Below are 21274 nucleotides of genomic sequence, written 5' to 3'. Positions count from 1 at the left end.
GCTGATGGATGGGGTGGGGAAATGTAACCACTCAAATTCATAGAGCTATGGATGCAAGGACCATTATATAAAAATTATAGTAACCATGTTGAGTCTATACAGTGTTTGTTTACCTTGACTGTGTTTACAAACATTGGAGTAAAATAAGCTTATATTGTGGGTTTTGATGGGTTATGACAGTTGAACTCATGAGACATTTATAAGATATATTCTTCAAGAATCAATGGGTACATATCATTAATTTATAAGTTTTAAAAAATGGATGTAGTTACTTCAGATTGCCCCTTTAAAGAACTGTCAAATATAATGAGGCCGAAGGTCAATTACTTTATTTTCATTAAAAAAACCACAGGTCCATTATTTTTTAGTACAGTCAACTTGATGTCAAACAAAACTAAGATTGGAAAGGCAAAGAGTCATTCAAAGAGTAAAATTAAACGGGGAAGACTGAGGCAGACACACATTCAACTATTCTGACAGTCAGTTCCTATAGAATAACACTTACTGGTACTCACACTAGTGTTTGTGAAACTGTCTGTGTGGATCTGTTTTACCATGGAAGCTAGAAAACGTACAGTAGTAAGAGAGTCGACCAAGAGGACACCTATTCCCCATTTACAGAAAACGTTCACTAAACCAGAAGTAACAGTCTGTGCTTGCACAGGGAGAGCCAAGAGCTCCGTCTGGATGCTGCTTCCTGATTGGATGGCCGACAACGTGTATTTTTCTGCATGATGTCCATTGGTGAGAACAATGGAGAGAGAGAGCTCGGAGTCTTGGTCCTCCGAGAGGTGGCTCTGGGAAGAATAATGAGAAGAGAAAGGTTCAGTACGTCAGTCCGGATATCTTACTTGACATAGCAGAGGGAGAGAGAGTGAGAGAAAGGCGGGGGCTGACCACTGTCGAATTCAATTTTACCATCCCTTTATTGACTTCTTTCCAGGCTCGTTTTTACAACATGGTGCTCAAAACGACACAGGCAATTAAAAAAAGGATTAAACACAGCCGATCGAGGCGAATGACAACAGCGCTCTCCATTTCAAAGTGAATTACTCATCAATTCTGCCACAAGTATAGATAATCGTTTGCAATACACAAACGATAAAATAACAGCATGGAGCTACACAAGTTCAATCGGAGACATGAACCATAATCATTAAATCTAGATGGGTTGTCAGTCAGCCAGAGTGAGATGTTTGAGGACAATTGCAAGGAGCACAGAGATCCGGATTGCGTTCAGTGGGGTGTAATATTAGATTTTTCAGATAGAAATATATCATGCAGAACAGGCGTGTTCCTCAGTCTTGTCAAAAATGGAACCATGTCAGCTCTACAAAATACATTTCTATTGGTAAAGTTCTAGAACATTGCGACTCCTGAACGCATAACTGATAAAGCTTCTGATATGATCTTCATTGTTCTTTATCAATCCATGTTAAAAAGTGGTTGGAGGTGAACATATAGGGGGGGGGGTTCAAAAAGCTGCACAGTTAAAAACTACAAACCCCAGAGAACTTCCAACGTGGTACTCACCTGGGGATTAGTAGTTGGAGATCAGAAGCTGATCAACTTCTTGACAGCATCAAAGCATTTCCACTTGTCTGGGATGTAGAAGGGTTCGAAGATGTGGGGGAAGGGAGTGTCGTAGCCGCAGACTCTAGCGATGGGCGCCTCTAGGTTGAGGAAGCACTCCTCCTGTGGACACACAACAGGGACGTGGTCAGTTTTACTCTCTCTCAGCAGTCACATTACATCCCTCTTGACATGGACGACAGGCTCTGCAGGTGTGTGGGCAATCGCAACAATTTGTGTCCAATAGGGCATACGTTGGAAAAATGTAACAAGAGGAAATTCAAAAGTATTTCTAGTCAGACAAGTCGAAATAGTACGTCCCCGTTTTACTAGGTCTCTATCCTTCTTGTGCCTAAACATGACCCAGTAAATGCAACTCTTCACCTGACTTTGCGGTACACACAAGGCCAGAGTTTTTCATGACCACATTATCTATGTTCTAGACCTCAGCTGAATCTGGTAATGAATTGTGTGACTGTTGAACAGGTTGAGGAGACCAAATATCTTGACGTTACCTTAGATTGGAAACTGTCATAGTCAAAACACAAAAGATGGGGAGAGGTCTGTCCGTAATAAAGAGATGCTCAGTTTTTTTGACACCACACTCCAAAAAGCAAGTTCTGCAGGCTCTGGTTTGGTCTAATCATGATTATTGTCCAGTCGTGTGGTCTAGTGCTGCAAGGGAAGATTTAATCCCAGTAAAAATTCCCTGTCTTAGGTCAGTTAGGATCACCACTTTATTTTAAGAATGTGAAATGTCAGAATAATAGTAGAGAGAATGATTTATTTCAGCTTTTATTTCTTTCAACACATTCCCAACGGGTCAGAAGTTTACATACACTCAATTAGTATTTGGTAGCATTGCCTTTAAATTCAAACGTCAAACGTTTTGGGTAGCCTTCCACAAGCTTCCCAAAATAAATTGGGTGAATTTTGGCCCATTTCTCCTGACAGAGCTGGTGTAACTGAGTCAGGTTTGTAGGCCTCCTTACTTGCACACGTTTTTTCAGTTCTGCACACACATTTTATATAGGATTGATTGAGGTCAGGGTTTTGGAGCAGTGGCTTCTTTTTTGCTGAGCGGCCTTTCAGGTTATGTCGATATAGGACTCATTTTAATGTGGATATAGATACTTTTGAACCGGTTTCGTCTGGGATCTTAACAAGATCCTTTGCTGTTGTTCTGGGATTGATTTGTACTTTTCGCACAAAAGCACTTTCCTCTCTAGGAGACAGAACGTGTCTTCTTCCTGAGCGGTATGACGACTGCGTGGTCCCATGGTGTTTATACTTGTGTACTATTGTTTGTACAGATGAACATGGTACCTTCAGGCGTTTGGAAATTGCTCCTAAGGATGTACCATAATTGTGGAGGTCTACAATAGTTTTTTTGAGGTCTTGGCTGATTTCTTTTACTTTCCCCATGATGTCAAGCAAAGAGGCACTGAGTTTGAAGGTAGGCCTAGAAATACATCCACAGGTGCACCTCCAATTGACTGAAACGATGTCAATTAGTCTATCCGAAGCTTCTAAAGTCATGACATTTTCTGAAATTGTCAAAGCTGTTTAAAGGCACAGTCAACTTAGTGTATGTAAACTTCTGACCCACTGGAATTGTGATACAGTGAATTATAAGTGAAATAATCTGTCTGTAAACAAAAATTACTTGTGTCATGCACAAAGTAGATGTCCTAAACGACTTGCCAAAACTATAGTTTGTTAACAAGAAATGTGTGGAGTGGTTGAAAAACGAGTTTTAATGACTCCAACCTAAGTGTATGTAAATTTCTGACTTCAACTGTAGCTAAGCTGCAGCCGGCCCAGAACAGAGCCCAGCAAAGCTGGTTTCCAAAAACAGATAAAGCAACACCTCACGGCACAACGCCTCTCCCCTGTTTGACCTAGACAGTTTGTGTTACATAGGTTACGTGTGCCTTTCCAAAAAAATGTATGTAGTTGTGTCCTTGTCTATTAATGCTCTGCATTATCTAGTGTTTTATGTTTAGTGTCGACCCCAGGAAGAGTAGCTGCTGCTTTTGCAACAGCTAATGGGGATCCTGATAAAATACCTAACACCAGGAAAAACTCCAGGCCCCTGCTCTTGTGCTTGTCAGAGAGACAGTGGAGGGGAATCAGTTTCACTGTCATGGCTGTAGCCACAGTAAGACTGGAAATGATTCACTGGAACATTACTACCAGCTTCACTACCACCACCCTTAAAAGTTGGAGACAAATGGCTTATTTCAAATCACAGCTCAGAGCTGGCCAACGCGCAAAGCTTTGTGTTTTGGCAGCGCTGGAAAACAAGCCATCGCTTATGTCTCTATTGGCTTTTGACCTCCTCCCACAGCATCTGAAAGCAATGGAGGGGCCAATAGCTTCCACAGGAGAGGAGAGCCATCGCTGAGCCAAATTAACCATAGGGTCTTAGTAACTTGCATTCACACACACAGAGACAGACACACCACACATTCACACACCCTCTTAAAATGTGTATGTGATGTGTGCTCACAGCCCACCTAATCAAACTTACACAAGACAAAAATCAGCCACAAACTTGAAAACTGAGACAAAGACGAGTAGGGAGTCGTTGAGCTTTTAGAACAGATCCTGCAGACCCCTAGCTAAACTAAGGCTAGCCCTACTCTGTGGACATCGTGTTGTGTTTGCATGTTTCTGCAGTAATATGTTGTTCCATCTCCTCCAAAACATCTGGCAGGGTTCAGAAGAAAGTCAGGCTCCATGAGAAAGCCTTTGTGTGTCTCCTTATTTCATGGGCTGTAAAAACAACAGAGAGCCTGTAGATGCGTGTCGGCTCCACGTCCCCAGTATCATGCCAGGCCCGCCGGGTCTAATTTACAGATATAGCTTTAGCATTGCCAGCAGCGGCATGTCTCAGGTTGCTTTGATATGTTAAAAAGGAATTGGCAGGCGGACAAAAGGGTCCTCTGGGTCATTAGAGTTTACTGTACCACGCGACGGGAATACATACGCAGTATACATTATTACCACAGTGGTAAAACAAAGGTCATACATCAGTGTTACAAGCAGTTTTACAGGTTTACAACGTACAGGGAAAACAATGGGCTCATGTGTATGGCTCATGGCCCACTGTAGTGTATCAAAGGGGGGTTGGGGGTGTCATTACACAGCCCACTACAGGCAGCCCCGCTCTGCCTCGCTAATTAGTGGTGATTAGCTTTAAAAAGGATGCCAGCAGTTAGTGCCAGCCAGCATCCCCTCCCCATCCAACCCCACCCCGCCTGCCACTCCATGGCCAAGTGGGCCAAACGGTTTCCGTGGAGAACTCCTTCTGTCCTCTCCAACAGTCTAGGGCAGAGCTGGGAGACTGGACATGATGCATTGTATGTAGAAGACCATAAGTTCACATATTCTATAGTCAAATATCTCTATTCCCCATATTGCACCTAGTTGAGGCAAGAACATGAATCAATTTAGCCTCTAAGGTCAAAATCTTATAAGTACAAAATTACAGTTTTCACAGTCCTAAAGAACTTGAATAGCTCTTCAACACTTGGAAGGTGGTTGATTTCCTTGATGCAGAGCTCTCAGAAAGGACGCTCACAATGTCTGGCAGTGGCTAAGGAAAATAAAAAACATTGAGCTGCGACTAATTATATTCTTTGACCAGGTTTCCTTGTTGCTCATTGGGGGCTAGGAGTGTAACAGGCAGACACTTGTGTGGCAGCTGGAGGGGGCCTGCAGTGGACTTCAGTGACAGGATTGACAGCACACTTAATCATGGAGATAAAACTTTTAAAAAAATAAGATGAGTCTGGTCAGGCCTGCATTTTTGTAGAGTTACATCAGAAGTGTGATAAATCCTGTCAGACTTTTTGAAAGAATGGAAACATTTAGCATAGGCCATGTAGCCTAGTCCATCTCTCCCAATTTACTGTCATGATAGAGGACCCTCTGTGTGCACACAGCATTAAGGGAGAACGTCTCATGAGACAGTCTATGATCCACAGGCATACAGAAAGACAGTACTAAAGGATTTTTTCCCCCTGTAAGATTCCTAACTGTAATCTCCTCGAAATACACTTACTTACTGGAAGCAGGAAGAAAGCAGTCGGGTTGCTTGTCACCACAGCTAAATGGTGATGTGCCACAGAACTCCGATTTCAATCAAATCGCCGTTTATCTTTAGAGAAAACACATCATTATACGCAATCGGACTTAAAATGTCTGCATATAAATATGAGAAAATGGCAGAATAAACTATGGACTGCATCTCCCGAGGAGGCAATATAGAAACATTTTAAAATACCAACCGGCGAAGGTTTAGATCTGCAGTTGGGCATTTTTGTCTCGTCACACAGAAAAAGTTTGTCAACGACAGCCACAGACTGGGGAATTCAGTCACTATTGGAAAATTCCAATATTACCAAAATGGGACGGCCAACAATGACAAATCACACACTGCCCTCTGGGCACACACTAGCTGAATCTGTATTGTGACTTGGAATCAACGTGGAAAATACATTGGATTTGAAATAAGTAATCAACCAGTTCTGTTTTGATCTCATTTGAACCAGCATTGTAAACATTGAAATTAGGGTAAAAACTTTCAGTTAAATACATTGACTTAACAACCTGTTAGTCAAGTTACAGTAATCTAATGTCAACATAATCATCAGAACTATGTATACTGAAATTGCATTGAAAGTTCCATGTAGAAACATAAAAAATATTTTTCATCCTATATTAAATTGGGTGGTTGAAATTATGTTGAATTTCATATGTACTCTAGACATTTTTAGGACTGACCTTCGTTAGTAGACTGGTCAATTTTTTGATTGATAGGCTGTCGGTCAACCAATATTTTTTTTGTCGTCGAGCATCACAAATATCGTGCCTTCGGGAAGTATTCAGACCCCTTGACTTTTTCTACATTTTCTAAATGGATAAAAAAATCCTCAGCAATCTAAACACAATACCCCATAGACAAAAGTGAAAATAGGCTTTTAGAAATGCTTGCACATTTATTAAATCTAAAAAACAAATATATTTTGTTAAAGGGTCAGAATGCTTATGTAGATGAGACTCGACATTGAGCTCAGGTGCATCCGGTTTCCATTGATCATCCTTGAGATGTTTCTACAACTTGATTGGAGTCCACCTGTGGTAAATTCAATTGATTGGACATGACTGGGAAAGGCACACACCTGTCTATATAAGGTCCCACAATTGACAGCGCATGTCAGAGCAAAAACCAAACCACGAGTTCGAAGGAATTGTCCGTAGAGCTCAGAGACAGGATTGTGTTGTGGCACAGATTTGGGGAAGGCTACCAGAGCTGTCCGGACAAACTGAGCAATCGGGGGAGAAGGGGCTTGGTCAGGGAGGTGACCAAGAACCCGATGGTCACTCTGACAGAGCTCTAGAGTTCCTCAGTGGAGATGGGAGAACCTTCCAGAAAGACAACCATCTCTGCAGCACTCTACCAGCCAGGCCTTTATGGTAGTGCCCAGACAGAAGCCACACCTCAGTAAAAAAAAGGTACATGAGAGCCAGCTTTAAGTTTGCCAAAAAGCACCTAAAGATTCTGACCATGAGAAACAAGATTTTCTGGTCTGATGAAACCAAGGTTGAACTGTATACCAAGCGTCACGTCTGGAGGAAACCTGGCACCACCCCTACGGTGAAGCATGGTGGTGGCAGCATCATGCTGTGGGGATGTTTTTCAGTGGCAGGGAATGGGAGACTAGCAAGGATTGAGGCAAAGATGAACAGAGCAAAGTACAGAGTACCTTGATGAAAACCTGCTCCAGAGCGCTCAGAACAACGACCCTATGCACACAGCCAAGACAGCGCAGGAGTGGCTTTGGGACATGAGTTTTTTTTTCCACCTTTATTTAACCAGGTAGGCCAGTTGAGAACAAGTTCTCATTTACAACTGCGAACTGGCCAAGATAAAGCAAAGCAGTGAGACAAAAACAACCCAGAGTTACACATGGGATAAACAAACAGTCAATAACAATGTCCTTGAGTGGCCCAGACTTGAACCCGATCAAACATTTCTGGAGAGACCTGAAAATAGCTGTGCAGTGACGCTCCCCATCCAACTTGACAGAGCTTGAGAGGATCTGCAGAGAAGAATGGCAGAAACTCCCCAAATACAGGTGTGCCAGGCTTGTAGCATTATACCCAAGAAGGCTGGCTGTAATCGCTGCCAAAGGTGCTTCAACAAAGCACTGAGTAAAGGGTGTAATACTTATGAAAGTGTCATATTTCTGTTTTATTTTTTATAAATTTGCACAAAAATTGATGTGTAGATTGTGTAGATTGATGAAAAAAATAAATATATACATATTTAATACGGCTGTTACATAACAAAATGTGGAAAAAGTCAAGGGGTTTGACTATTTTCCAAATGCATTGTATATGTGTGTGTAATTAACATACATACATACATACATACATACATACATAGCTCAACAAAATAAAGGGAACACTAAAATAACACATCCTAGATCTGAATGAATGAAATATTCTTATTAAATACTTTTTTCTTAACATACAGTGCCTTGCGAAAGTATTCGGCCCCCTTGAACTTTGCAACCTTTTGCCACTTTTCAGGTTTACACAAAAAAAACTATTTTTTTGTGAAGAATCAACAACAAGTGGGACACAATCATGAAGTGGAACGACATTTATTGGATATTTCAAACTTTTTTAACAAATCAAAAACTGAAAAATTGGGCGTGCAAAATTATTCAGCCCCCTTAAGTTAATACTTTGTAGCGCCACCTTTTGCTGCGATTACAGCTGTAAGTCGCTTGGGGTATGTCTCTATCAGTTTTGCACATCGAGAGACTGAAATGTTTTCCCATTCCTCCTTGCAAAACAGCTCGAGCTCAGTGAGGTTGGATGGAGAGCATTTGTGAACAGCAGTTTTCAGTTCTTTCCACAGATTCTCGATTGGATTCAGGTCTGGACTTTGACTTGGCCATTCTAACACCTGGATATGTTTATTTTTGAACCATTCCATTGTAGATTTTGCTTTATGTTTTGGATCATTGTCTTGTTGGAAGACAAATCTCCGTCCCAGTCTCAGGTCTTTTGCAGACTCCATCAGGTTTTCTTCCAGAATGGTCCTGTATTTGGCTCCATTCATCTTCCCATCAATTTTAACCATCTTCCCTGTCCCTGCTGAAGAAAAGCAGGCCCAAACCATGATGCTGCCCCCACCATGTTTGACAGTAAGGATGGTGTGTTCAGGGTGATGAGCTGTGTTGCTTTTACGCCAAACATAACGTTTTGAATTGTTGCCAAAAAGTTCAATTTTGGTTTCATCTGACCAGAGCACCTTCTTCCACATGTTTGGTGTGTCTCCCAGGTGGCTTGTGGCAAACTTTAAACGACACTTTTTATGGATATCTTTAAGAAATGGCTTTCTTGTTGCCACTCTTCCATAAAGGCCAGATTTGTGCAATATACGACTGATTGTTGTCCTATGGACAGAGTCTCCCACCTCAGCTGTAGATCTCTGCAGTTCATCCAGAGTGATCATGGGCCTCTTGGCTGCATCTCTGATCAGTCTTCTCCTTGTATGAGCTGAAAGTTCTGAGAGTAGATTTGCAGTGGTCTGATACTCCTTCCATTTCAATATTATCGCTTGCACAGTGCTCCTTGGGATGTTTAAAGCTTGGGAAATATTTTTGTATCCAAATCCGGCTTTAAACTTCTTCACAATAGTATCTCGGACCTGCCTGGTGTGTTCCTTGTTCTTCATGATGCTCTCTGCGCTTTTAACGGACCTCTGAGACGATCACAGTGCAGGTGCATTCATACGGAGACTTGATTACACACAGGTGGATTGTATTTATCATCATCAGTCATTTAGGTCAACATTGGATCATTCAGAGATCCTCACTGAACTTCTGGAGAGAGTTTGCTGCACTGAAAGTAAAGGGGCTGAATAATTTTGCACGCCCAATTTTTCAGTTTTTGATTTGTTAAAAAAGTTTGAAATATCCAATAAATGTCGTTCCACTTCACGATTGTGTCCCACTTGTTGTTGATTCTTCACAAAAAAATACAGTTTTATATCTTTATGTTTGAAGCCTGAAATGTGGCAAAAGGTCGCAAAGTTCAAGGGGGCCGAATACTTTCGCAAGGCACTGTAGTTGAATGTGCTGACAACAAAATCACACAAAAATTATCAATGGAAATCAAATTCATCTGGATTTGGAGTCACACTCAAAATTAAAGTGGAAAACCACACTACAGGCTGATCCAACTTTGATGTAATGTCCTTAAAACAAGTCCAAATGAGGCTCAGTAGTGTGTGTGGCCTCCACGTGCCTGTATGACCTCTCTACAACGCCTGGGCATGCTCCTGATGAGGTGGCGGATGGTGTCCTGAGGGATCTCCTCCCAGACCTGGACTAAAGCATCCGCCAACTCCTGGACAGTCTGTGGTGCATAAATGGAGCGAGACATGATGTCCCAGATGTGCTCAATTGGATTCAGGTCTGGGGAACGGACAGGCCAGTCCATAGCATCAATGCCTTCCTCTTGCAGGAACTGCTGACACACTCCAGCCACATGAGGTCTAGCATTGTCTTGCATTAGGAGGAACCCAGGGCCAACCGCACCAGCATATGTTCTCACAAGGGGTCTGAGGATCTCATCTCGGTACCTAATGGCAGTCAGGCTACCTCTGGCGAGCACATGGAGGGCTGTGCGGCCCCCCAAAGAAATGCCACCCCACACCATGACTGACCCACCGCCAAACCGGTCATGCTGGAGGATGTTGTAGACAGCAGAAAGTTCTCCACGGTGTCTCCAGACTCTGTCACGTCTGTCACGTGCTCAGTGTGAACCTGCTTTCATCTGTGAAGAGCACAGGGCGCCAGTGGCGAATTTGCCAATCTTGGTGTTCTCTGGCAAATGCCAAACGTCCTGCACGGTGTTGGGCTGTAAGCACAACCCCCACCTGTGGACGTCGGGCCCTCATACCACCCTCATGGAGTCTGTTTCTGACCGTTTGAGCAGACACATGCACATCTGTTCTCATTGTAGGAGTGGACACTGTTTGCAGCGAGCACAACCTAGGCTACACTTGTGATTAATAGGTTTTGATTAATTTCATTCCATTTATGACTTATCAATTTATTAATCGTCTTTTGTTTGGTGCGCTCCTGTCAATCTTGAGAAAGGAAACGCACCTGACTACGTATAGAAGTAGGCCAAGGCTACCTTGCCTGGAAGCAAATGTAGGCCTATAAATATGCCCAGATCTGGGGATCTGACACCATTTCTGATTGTCTTAACTCACCATCACCGTGAGGCTTCTCAAAGTAATTTTTTCTTCGCCTCTAACAGCAAGTAAACAAAGTCTGTTTTTACATCCATTGAGAATGACAATAGTTCCTCAATGAAGCCTATTTGAAAAATCTTTCCAGGTCTCTCCCTTTTGATAACCACTCAGCATGAAAGGGGAAGAAAATGTCATGCTCTGATCGATGGAAAAGTCATAAAATAGGCCTACCTGATTACTTCTTATCGCTTGCGCAAATAGCCTACAGCTGTGTGTCAGGAGCTCACTGGCGTGGGAAACTGAGCGCCCAGAACATTTTATATCATGTTGTAAGTTTGCTAGCAAAAGCTTCGGGCTGGACCAAATTAATAGTTGATACAACGTTTCAAGTTCCTTGCAGACAGACCATGTGTAGCCATTATGATTTATAGGATATTTCTTTTTATCAGGATATTGGCAGTGGTGGAAAAAGTATCCACTTTTCATATGAGTAAAAGTAAAGATATTTTAAAATATAATGACTCAAGTAAAAGTAAGTCACCCAGTAAAATACTACTTGCATAAAAGTCTAAAAGTATATTTGGATTCAAATGTACTTAAGTATCAAAAGTAAAAATAATTTAAAATATCTTATATTAAGCAAACAAGTCCATTTTTAAGGCTAGCCAGGGTCACAGTACAACACTCAGACATAATTCACAGACAAAGCATGTGTGTTTAGTGAAGTGAGTCCACCAGATCAGAGGCAGTAGGGATGACCAGGGATGTTCTCTTAATAAGTGCGTGAATTAGACAATTTTCCTGTCCTGCTAAGCATTAAAAATGTAATGAGTACTTTTGGGTGTCAGGGTAAATGTAAGGAGTAAAAGTACATTTTCTTTAGGAATGTAGTGGAGTAAAAGCAAAAGTTGTCAAAAATATAAATAGTAAAGTAAAAATACTTTGAAGTACTTTACACCACTGGATATTGGCTACCTGCAGGCTGCTATTTTTTACATATTCGCAATGGCAATAGAAAGTTAAAAAACTAAAAGTATATTTTTCATTTAGAATTTTGATTAAAGACATGACATTGATTTTGAGATATGAAGACTATTATAAATTAATTGAAACTGTTCCACGAAAATGTGCATCTAAAAATGATAACCGGTGCGCAGATCAGTAGAAACGGTGTGATAAATATGAAAAAGGTTGCAGACCGCTGGTGTAGCCTGTTCACCAGCAGCTTCAGGAGCTTAACGGAAGGCCAGCAGCAGCGGGAGGAAGAGGTCAGGAACAGGTTTTCTTCTAGTTAGGCTATATTGAGCTCTGGCTCCCTCGTTAATCATTTTTGCGCCTTCATTTTTAATTACAAGGCTTAAAGCATCAAACAAGCTCAGTAGCGTACATATAGTTAATTTTATTAATACATAAGGTGTGTCTATACATGGAAAAATTCACATTTTAAAATGTTGACAGAGCGATTGGTTGAACAGACAACTTTTTTTTTTTTTTTCGGGGACAGTTGATAGTAAAATGGTATGTTAGAATCAACATCGTTTCAGTGTCATGCCTCATGAACCTAAATACAGAGGTATATTGAAATAAAATGTGAAAGCAAATTCCAACGATTCCTGACTGAACAGTAACTCCTACTGGTATACGAGGGGAAATGCACTTTAGTGAGAACAAGTCTACCGTTCAGATACCTACCTCTATGTACCCTGCTTAGATTTGGAAACAAGCCGTGTTCAATTCAGCAGAGCTACCCTGTCAACACGTTTAGACATTGATCAGCTTCCACACTCATTTGAGTAGACTACCAAAATAACATTGAATAGTTGAAAGTAACTCGGCTAACTTTTCTTACACAAGTTGTATGTGAAAGTAAATTCGGGGGAGTAAGGTTAGGTTTATGTAGGCTACATTGACATCTGATTTGCCCAACAAAGGACACCATCATTTCAACGTTAGCTAGGTAAACGCTCATTCATCCATCTTTGGAAGTTTAGAAATCGCTAACCATTAGCCCTATAAATAGGATGGAAAATTCATGATACTAATAATAACAATACACTTTTACCTTTGGATATTGTCTTATGTACTGTACGTTATTCATAATATTTATTTAAAACGCCACCCCGTTCACGATAATGGTTTGCTCCTATAAGACAGTGAGTCACGTGGCCGTGGCTTGCTATATAAAGCAGGCAGACCGGCATCGAGGCATTCAGTTACTACTGTTTGATTGAACATTAGAATGAGCCAAACGAGTGACCTAAGCGCCTTTGAGCGTGGTATGATCGTTGGTGCCAGGCGCGCCGGTTCCAGTATCTCAGAAACGGCCGGCCTCCTGGGCTTTTCACGTTGATGAGAGGTCGAAGGAGCATGACAAGAATTGTACAAGCTAACAGGCGGACCACAAACAGGAAAATAACAGCGGAGTACAACAGGTGTGTGCAGGAAGGCATCTCGGAACTCACAACTTGTCAGTCCTCATCACAGATGACCACACCGGTTTCCACTCCTATTAGCTAAAAACCTGGAGGAGACGCTCCAGTGGGCACACGATCACAAACACTGGACTATTGAGGAGTGGAAAAAAGTTCCCTGGTCTGACGAATTCCAGTTCCTGTTGTGTCATGCAGTCAGGATTTGGCATAAGCACCATGAGTCCATAGCCCCATCCTGCCTGGTGTCAACCGTACAGGCTGTTGGCAGTGGTGTACTGGTGTGTGGAATGTTTTCCTGGCACACGTAAGGTCCCTTGATACCAATTGAACAACGCGGTCATGCCCCAAATAATTCAGGCTGTTCTGGAGGACAGGGGGTGCCCGACCGCTACTAGATGGGTATACCTAATAAACTGGCCAATGAGTGTGTACTATCCAAGCAGAAGACACTCCTTCAAAATGTGATATTTGGTTGTGTTCCCAATTCAATATACAGTTGGTCTAGAAATGAATAATTGATATGTTGGATTCATGTCTCCATCTCAACCAAAAATCTAAATTAAAGAATAGCACTAAATCAAATCAAACTTTAAATGCACTTTAAAAAAAAGTTTGATTTGATTTAGTCTTATTCTTCAACTTCGATTTTTGGTTGAGATGGAGGAATGAATCCAACATAGTAATAACTTGTAGACTACCTTTGAAATCAAATCAACCATCTTGCAAATACAAGACAATATCCAAATGTAAAAGGCCAGTCAGATTCTTCCACACCGATCTCAACCTCTCTCTGTGCACTGGGATATTGTCATGCCGAAACAGGAAAGGGCCACCCCAAATGTTGCCACAAATTTGGAAGCACAAAATCGTCTAGAATGTCATTGAATGCTGTAGCGTTAAGATTTCCCTTCACTGGAACTAAGGGGTCTAGCCCAAACCATGAAAAACAGCCCCAGATCATTATTCCACCTCCACCAAACTTTACAGTTGGCACTATACATTGGGGCAGGTAGCATTTGCCTGGCATCCGCCAAACCCAGATTTGTCCGTTGGATTGCTCGATGGTGAAGAGTGATTCATCACTCCAGAGAACGCGTTTCCACTGCTCGAGAGTCCAATGGCGGCAAGCTTTACACCACTCCAGCCGACAATAGGCATTGCGCATGATGATCTTAGGCTTGTGTGCGGCTGCTGGGCCATGGAAACCTATTTCATGAAGCTCCCGACGAACAGTTATTGTGCTGACGTTGCTTCCAGAGGCAGTTTCGAACTTGGTCGTGAGTGTTGCAACCAAGGATTGAATACTGTATTTTTTTAAATAAATTTCCAAACATTTCTTATATCCTGTTTTTGCTTTGTCATTATGGGGTATTGTGTGTAGATTGATGTTGTTGGGGGGGGGGGGGGCAATTAAATCCATTTTACGATAAGGCTGTAATGTAACAAAATGTTGAAAAAGTCACAGGGTCTGAATACTTTCAGAATGCACTGTGTGGAGCAGTACATAAGAAAGCAACAGTGAGATCTCACTGCTGGGGTACTTTCCTCTGCCTAGTCTCTCAGCAACATTTAAACTGTATCTTTGTCAGTCTTACATAGGCCATTTCAACGCCGCTCTGACGTTGACAGCAGTCCATAGATTTTATTTTTCAACAGCGTTCTTATTTTACTGGGTTTACAAGTAATACATGGTGTGGTCTATTTTTTTTTTTTTTTAAGACATCTTGGAAAATCCATTTTGATCTTAAAAGTATTTGTTTATTTGCTTCCATGGTTCCCCGATGAACAAAGGTTTCAGAGGGTTCAAAGACAGCCGCAGTTAGTGGGTTCATCAACACTGGAGGCTTTTAGAGACTGATTAGAGGAGTTAATTATAGACTTCCTGTGTACTGGTACTTAAATATATTACTTACTAAGCACCTTCCTGGAAGGAAAAATGAATCACACATTCTCTGATCATCCTGTTGAAGGTCAAATTTAGGGGAATTCCTTGCAATTTAGATTAAAATCTACCTCTGCAGTTAAAGGATGGACCAGTATGGATGAATTAATACCCAAACTGGCCAAAGAGGGTTTCATGCTAGAATGTGGCCATTCAACCCATCAACTGGCAAAGAGGAGAACATGGAGCTTGGAGCGATACCTCATGTCCATACCCTACCATAGCCTGTATACTATCCAATTTTACTTTCCTCAGTGTGTGTGAAGCTTAACAGGGTTCTTCCATAAACACATCCCTCTGAAGGCGATTGGTGTATCCTGTGAGGGAGAGAGACAGAGGGTATCCAGCCATGGTTTTACAGTGGAAGAAGGTGCAGGAAAACAGGGCCTGAGGAAACAAACCAGCTATCTTTTTTTTCTTTTTTTAACCAGGAAGGGCTGATTGAGATTTGAAATCTCTTTTTCAAGAGTGTCCTGGACTCATTAAATGACCTGACAGGCAAACAAGGGTTCTGCTTCTGATTCGGAAGGCAATTATGTCATAGAACCGCAGGCTTTCAACTTTGACCAACCCCAACTGGGCCGGAATGGAAGACGGCCATCTTTGATGTGAGGCCCGGACCAGTAGTACCACAACTCAGCGATGTGCGTTGGGTTGGAGTTTGATGCGGGACTCCGCGCCATTCCCATTACACAAATAGAGTTCAAGTAACAAACAACATCAACTGTTCAGAGGAGATAGCGTGAATCGGGCCTTCATGGTCGAATTGCTGGAAATCTGTCCTTTGGTCTGACGAGTCCAAATTTGAGATTTATGGTTCCAACCATCATGTCTTTGTGAGACGCAGAGTAGGTGAACGGATAATCTCAGCATGTGTGGTTCCCACCGTTAAGCAAGGAGGAAGAGGTGTGATGGTGTGGGGTAATTTGCTGGTGACGCCGTCAGTGATTTATTTAGAATTCAAGGCACACAACAGCATAGCTACCACAGCATTCTGCAGTGATACGCTTAGTGGGACTATCAGTTGTTTTTCAACAGGACAATGACCCAACACACCTCCAGGCTGTGTAAGGGCTATTTAACCAAGAAGGAGAGTGATGGAGTGCTGCATCAGATGACCTGGCCTCCACAATCACCGACCTCAACCCAAGTGAGATGGTTTGGGATGAGTTGGACCGCAGAGTGAAGGAAAAGCAGCCAACAAGTGCTCAGCATATGTGGGAACTCCTTCAAGACTGTTGGAAAAGCATTCCTCGTGAAGCTGGTTGAGAGAATGCCAAGAGTGTGCAAAGCTGTCATCAAGGCAAAGGGTGGCTACATTGAAGAATCTAAAATATATTTTGATTTGTTTAACACTTTTTTTTTGTTACTACATGATTCCATACTTTTGACTGGTACTGTATGTAGCCCAGCGAGGTCCATGTGTTAATTATCACAAAGCTGTACGCACAGTAGTATGGGAGAGGCTGCTCAAGTTTACCATGGCCCTCTTTGTATCCCTGAGGTCCATTGTAAGTCAGCAGAGAAGCACTGATCTGAGTCGAGGTCAGCCAATGACAACACCTTTAACGAGGTGCAGCTAATCCACCGAATGGAAACTTTCAAACCCTTAACACCGCTGTTCCAAATTTGAAAGAAAGTCTAACTAATCCATAATTGGACCGTGCTTTCACTGCCCTGAGGCAGTTGGCTTTGAACCGATTATCGTTCAGCTTCACCCTGCTGTCCAGACATAATACATTGACAAAAGCCTTATGTATAGCCACTCCTGGAGTCACTAACACGTGGAAAGGAGTGGAAAGAGTTGGCACATGCCTCAGAGCCAGATAACAAAACAGCTGAACATGTGCTAAGACAAAACAGCTGAACATCGGGATAAGCCTACTGACGGCCTGATTTCAATTATTTATTCTTCAACAAACCAAATTAAACAACAAGCTCCAGGGTGGGTAAATCAAGGCATACTCCCAGCCCTGTCACTTCAAAGAAAATATATTTGCACATTGTTCAAAGTATATTTCACATAAAGAATAGAAGAAAAGTTGAGTCCTGGACTCTGACAGCTGAGCATGCATTTCGTCAATTGTAATAGTAACCCATACCAAACCATTAGTATCACAGGCCTTCATTTCCGCCATGTGCCCCTGAATGGGATATTCCAGGCCGAGTCTTGCCTTTGACCCTGGTGGTAAGGTGTGGTGCAGGTCTCGCTCCCTCTGCTTCTGACTGGCTGTGAGGTGTGGTGCAGGTCTCGCTCTCTGCTTCTGACTGGTGGTGAGGTGTGGTGCAGGTCTCGCTCTCTGCTTCTGACTGGAGGTGAGGCGTGGTGCAGGTCTCGCTCTCTGCTTCTGACTGGTGGTGAGGCGTGGTGCAGGTCTCGCTCTCTGCTTCTGACTGGTGGTGAGGCGTGGTGCAGGTCTCCCTCTCTGCTTCTGACTGGTTGTGAGGTGTGGTGCAGGTCTCGCTCTCTGCTTCTGACTGGTTGTGAGGTGTGGTGCAGGTCTCCCATCTCTGCTGTTGACCCTGGTTGTGAGGTATGGTGCAGATCTCCCTCTCTGCTTCTGACTGGTTGTGAGGTGTGGTGCAGGTCTCCCATCTCTGCTGTTGACCCTGGTTGTGAGGTATGGTGCAGATCTCCCTCTCTGCTTCTGACTGGTGGTGAGGTGTGGTGTAGGTCTCCCTCTCTGCTTCTGACTGGTGGTGAGGTGTGGTGCAGGTCTCCCTCTCTGCTGTTGACCCTGGTTGTGAGGTGTGGTGCAGGTCTCCCTCTCTGCTGTTGACCCTGGTTGTGAGGTGTGGCGCAGGTCTCCCTCTCTGCTTTTGACTGGTTGTGAGGTGTGGTGCAGGTCTCCCTCTGCTGTTAACCCTGGTGGTGAGGTGTGGTGCAGGTCTCCCTCTCTGCTGTTGACCCTGGTTATGAGGTGTGGTGCAGGTCTCCCTCTCTGCTGTTGACCCTGGTTATGAGGTGTGGTGCAGGTCTCCCTCTCTGCTGTTGACCCTGGTTGTGAGGTGTGGTGCAGGTCTCCCTCTCTGCTGTTGACCCTGGTGGTGAGGTGTGGTGCAGGTCTCCCTCTCTGCTGTTGACCCTGGTTGTGAGGTGTGGTGCAGGTCTCCCTCTCTGCTGTTGACCCTGGTGGTGAGGTGTGGTGCAGGTCTCCCTCGCTGCTTCTGACTGGTGGTGAGGTGTGGTGCAGGTCTCCCTCTCTGCTCTCGACTCTTGTTAAGTAATGGATTGATACATTGTTGTTGAAGTTCCCAGAGGCTTGACCCAGGTCCGATAGCTCAGCACCTTCCTACTAAAAGCTCTATTTTTAGCGCTTTTTCCGTTTCATGGCATTATCAGCGTGGAACCCACGCCACATCCCCGTTGTTAGCGGGTGAGTCACCACAGTCCGGCGAGTCACAGTACTGACCACCACCCTTGGCCATCTGTACAGGCTGCAAGTGGGCCCTCCGGAGCCAGCGAGGTCACGTTGCCAAGGGAACTTGGCCCACGAGAGTGTGTGTGTGTGTGTGTGTGTGCCCTGCTCTAGAGGGTGGACAACGTGGCATGTGGCCGCAACACCTGGATACACTTAGACATGAGGTGCAAGTGCGTGTGATCATGTATTCTGTCAGTAGTGGTTGAGGATTCATTTGGCGCGAGATGAAAGCAGTCTCAACAATTCCTCATCATACACAAAGCTCATAAAGCTAATTGCTATGCACAATAAATTCTATAAACCGTTCTATTCACCATATGCTTTCTCACATTCAACAGTGGAGCATGGCGGTCCATTTAAAACCTTGGTTCATGACTAAAAATACTGCTGGTTACCTCGGGACACAAAACATGTGAAAACATGGCTATGACTCATAGACCAATAATCCTACCAATAAGCAGGTCTGGGGATAACAACAACAACATGAGTGACAGCCAGGGCGATGAGAAGGTCCAATTCGAGGGCCCTCAGCGCCACACCAACGCTGATGCAGACACACAGGGCATCATCCACTTGAGGTAATGCCTAAACTGAATAGCATGCCATTAACCAGATTCCTTTGATTGTGGTCTAGGGGGGGAGGGGGTGGGGGAATCTAAATAATAATTTTGAAAAAAACACCCTGCCGACAAGGGTCATAATCATAACTAAGGAATAGCTCAAAGGAGGTGAAACTATGGCTCAAACCCTCTCACGTTCTCCCTGAAATGAACACAGAATCAAAAACTTTGATCACGCCCTCACCAGGCCAGAGCAGAGTCTTCATTAGACAGAGGGCGGGAGGGAGGGAAAGGGGATACACCCCCAGTACATTCCATGAGCAGAAAATGTATCTACAGACAAGGTTGAGTATTAGTTTCAACTGGCTTGATCCAATATATATTACTCATTTCAACTGACAAAGTTTAGCAAGTTTCAGTATGACATATCTGACATACACTACAGGTCAAACATTTTAGAACACCTACTCATTCAAGGGATGTTCTTTATTAATTTTTAGATTAATAGATTGTAGAATAATAGTAGAGACATCAAAACGATGAAATAACACACATGGGATCATGTAGTAAACCAAAAAAGTGTTAACAATTTTTACATTTGAGATTCTTCAAATAGGCCCCATTTGCCTTGACAGCCTTGCACACTCTTGGCATTCTCTCAACCAGCTTCACCTGGAATGCTTTTCCAACAGTTTTGAAGGAGTTCCCTCATATGCTGAGCACTTGTTGGCTGCTTTTCCTTCACTCTGCGGTCCGACTTATCCCAAACCATCTCAATTTGGTTGAGGTCAGGGAATTGTGGAGGCCAGGTCATCTGATGCAGCACTCCATCACTCTCCGTCTTGGTCAAATAGCTCTTACATAGCCTGGAGGTGTTTTGGGTCATTGTTCTGTTGAAAAACAAATGATAGTCCCACTAAGAGCAAACCAGATGGGATGGCGTATCGCTGCAGAATGCTGTGGAAGCTATGCAGGTTAAGTGAGCTTGAATTCTAAATAAATCAGACCGTGTCACCAGCAAAGCACTCCCACATCATAACACCTCCTCCTCCATGCTTTACGGTGGGAAATACACATAAAGAGATCACCCGTTCACCCACAATGCGTCTCACAAAGACACGACGGTTGGAACAAAAAATCTCCAATTTAGACTCCAGACCAAAGGACAAATTTCCACCTGTCTAAAGTCCATTGCTCGTGTTTCTTGGCCAAAGCAAGTCACTTCTTCTTATTGTTGTTCTTTAGTAGTGGTTTCTTTGCAGCAATTCAACCATGAAGGCCTGGTTCACGCAGTCTTCTCTGAACAGTTGATGTTGAAATGTGTCTGTTACTATTACTCTGTGAAGCATTTATTTGGGTTGCAATTTCTGAGGCTGGTAAATCTAATGAATTTATCCTCTGAAGCAGAGGTAACTCTGGGGTTTCCATTCCTATAGCAGTCCTCATGAAAGCCAGTATCAGAGCGCTTGATGGCTTTTGTGACTGCACTTGAAGAAACTATAAAAGTTATTGAAATGTTGACTGACCTTCATGTCGTTTCTCTTTGCTTATTTGAGCTGTTCTTGCCATAATATGGACTTGGTATTTTACCAAATCTTCTGTATACCACCCCTACCCTGTGACAACACAACTGAGGGTGGCTATTTGAAGAATCGCAAATATAAAATATATTTTGATTTGTTTAACATTTTTTTGGTTACTACATGATTCCATATGTGTTATTTCATAGTTTTTATGGCTTCACTATTACTTTACAATGTAGAAAATAGTTCAAATAAAATAAAAACCCTTGAATGAATAGGTGTTTTAAAACTTTAGACCGGTATAGTGTGTCTGTCAGTGCCTCTTAAGCTCAGATTTATTGCCTGACCCTGAGGACACCCACTGACAGACATTTGAACTTCATTTCACATTTCAAAACAGAGAAAGCCCAACCCAAACCCCCATCCACACAGATATAGATACCCTACTGTCCATGTGCAATCCGTCCCACATCTCATCTCTGAAGGCCCCCTGGGATTCCAATAGAACCCTCTGCATGCATGACTGCACACAAA

General features: G+C 43.1%; 1 protein-coding gene across 2 annotated transcripts in view; it reads right to left on the bottom strand.

Annotated features, from left to right (window-relative positions):
- Positions 1 to 307: 307 nt before the first annotated feature.
- The window catches only part of LOC110518871 (2-oxoisovalerate dehydrogenase subunit beta, mitochondrial), an 86207-nt gene continuing 65240 nt past the window's right edge, over positions 308 to 21274 (bottom strand). For both annotated transcript variants that reach the window (XM_036973900.1, XM_021596255.2), the window contains exons 10-11: positions 1534 to 1695; positions 308 to 797 (exon numbers count right to left, since the gene is read on the bottom strand). In XM_036973900.1, the coding sequence (XP_036829795.1) occupies positions 1555 to 1695 (141 nt within the window). In that variant the 3' untranslated portion in view covers positions 308 to 797; positions 1534 to 1554. The remainder of the gene's footprint in view (positions 798 to 1533; positions 1696 to 21274) is intronic.

This window comes from Oncorhynchus mykiss, chromosome 3 (genome assembly GCF_013265735.2).
Source record: "Oncorhynchus mykiss isolate Arlee chromosome 3, USDA_OmykA_1.1, whole genome shotgun sequence".
Taxonomy (NCBI): Eukaryota; Metazoa; Chordata; class Actinopteri; order Salmoniformes; family Salmonidae; genus Oncorhynchus; species Oncorhynchus mykiss.
The sequence above is the reverse complement of the archived record's forward strand: the minus strand, read 5'-3'. Positions and strand labels throughout refer to the sequence as shown.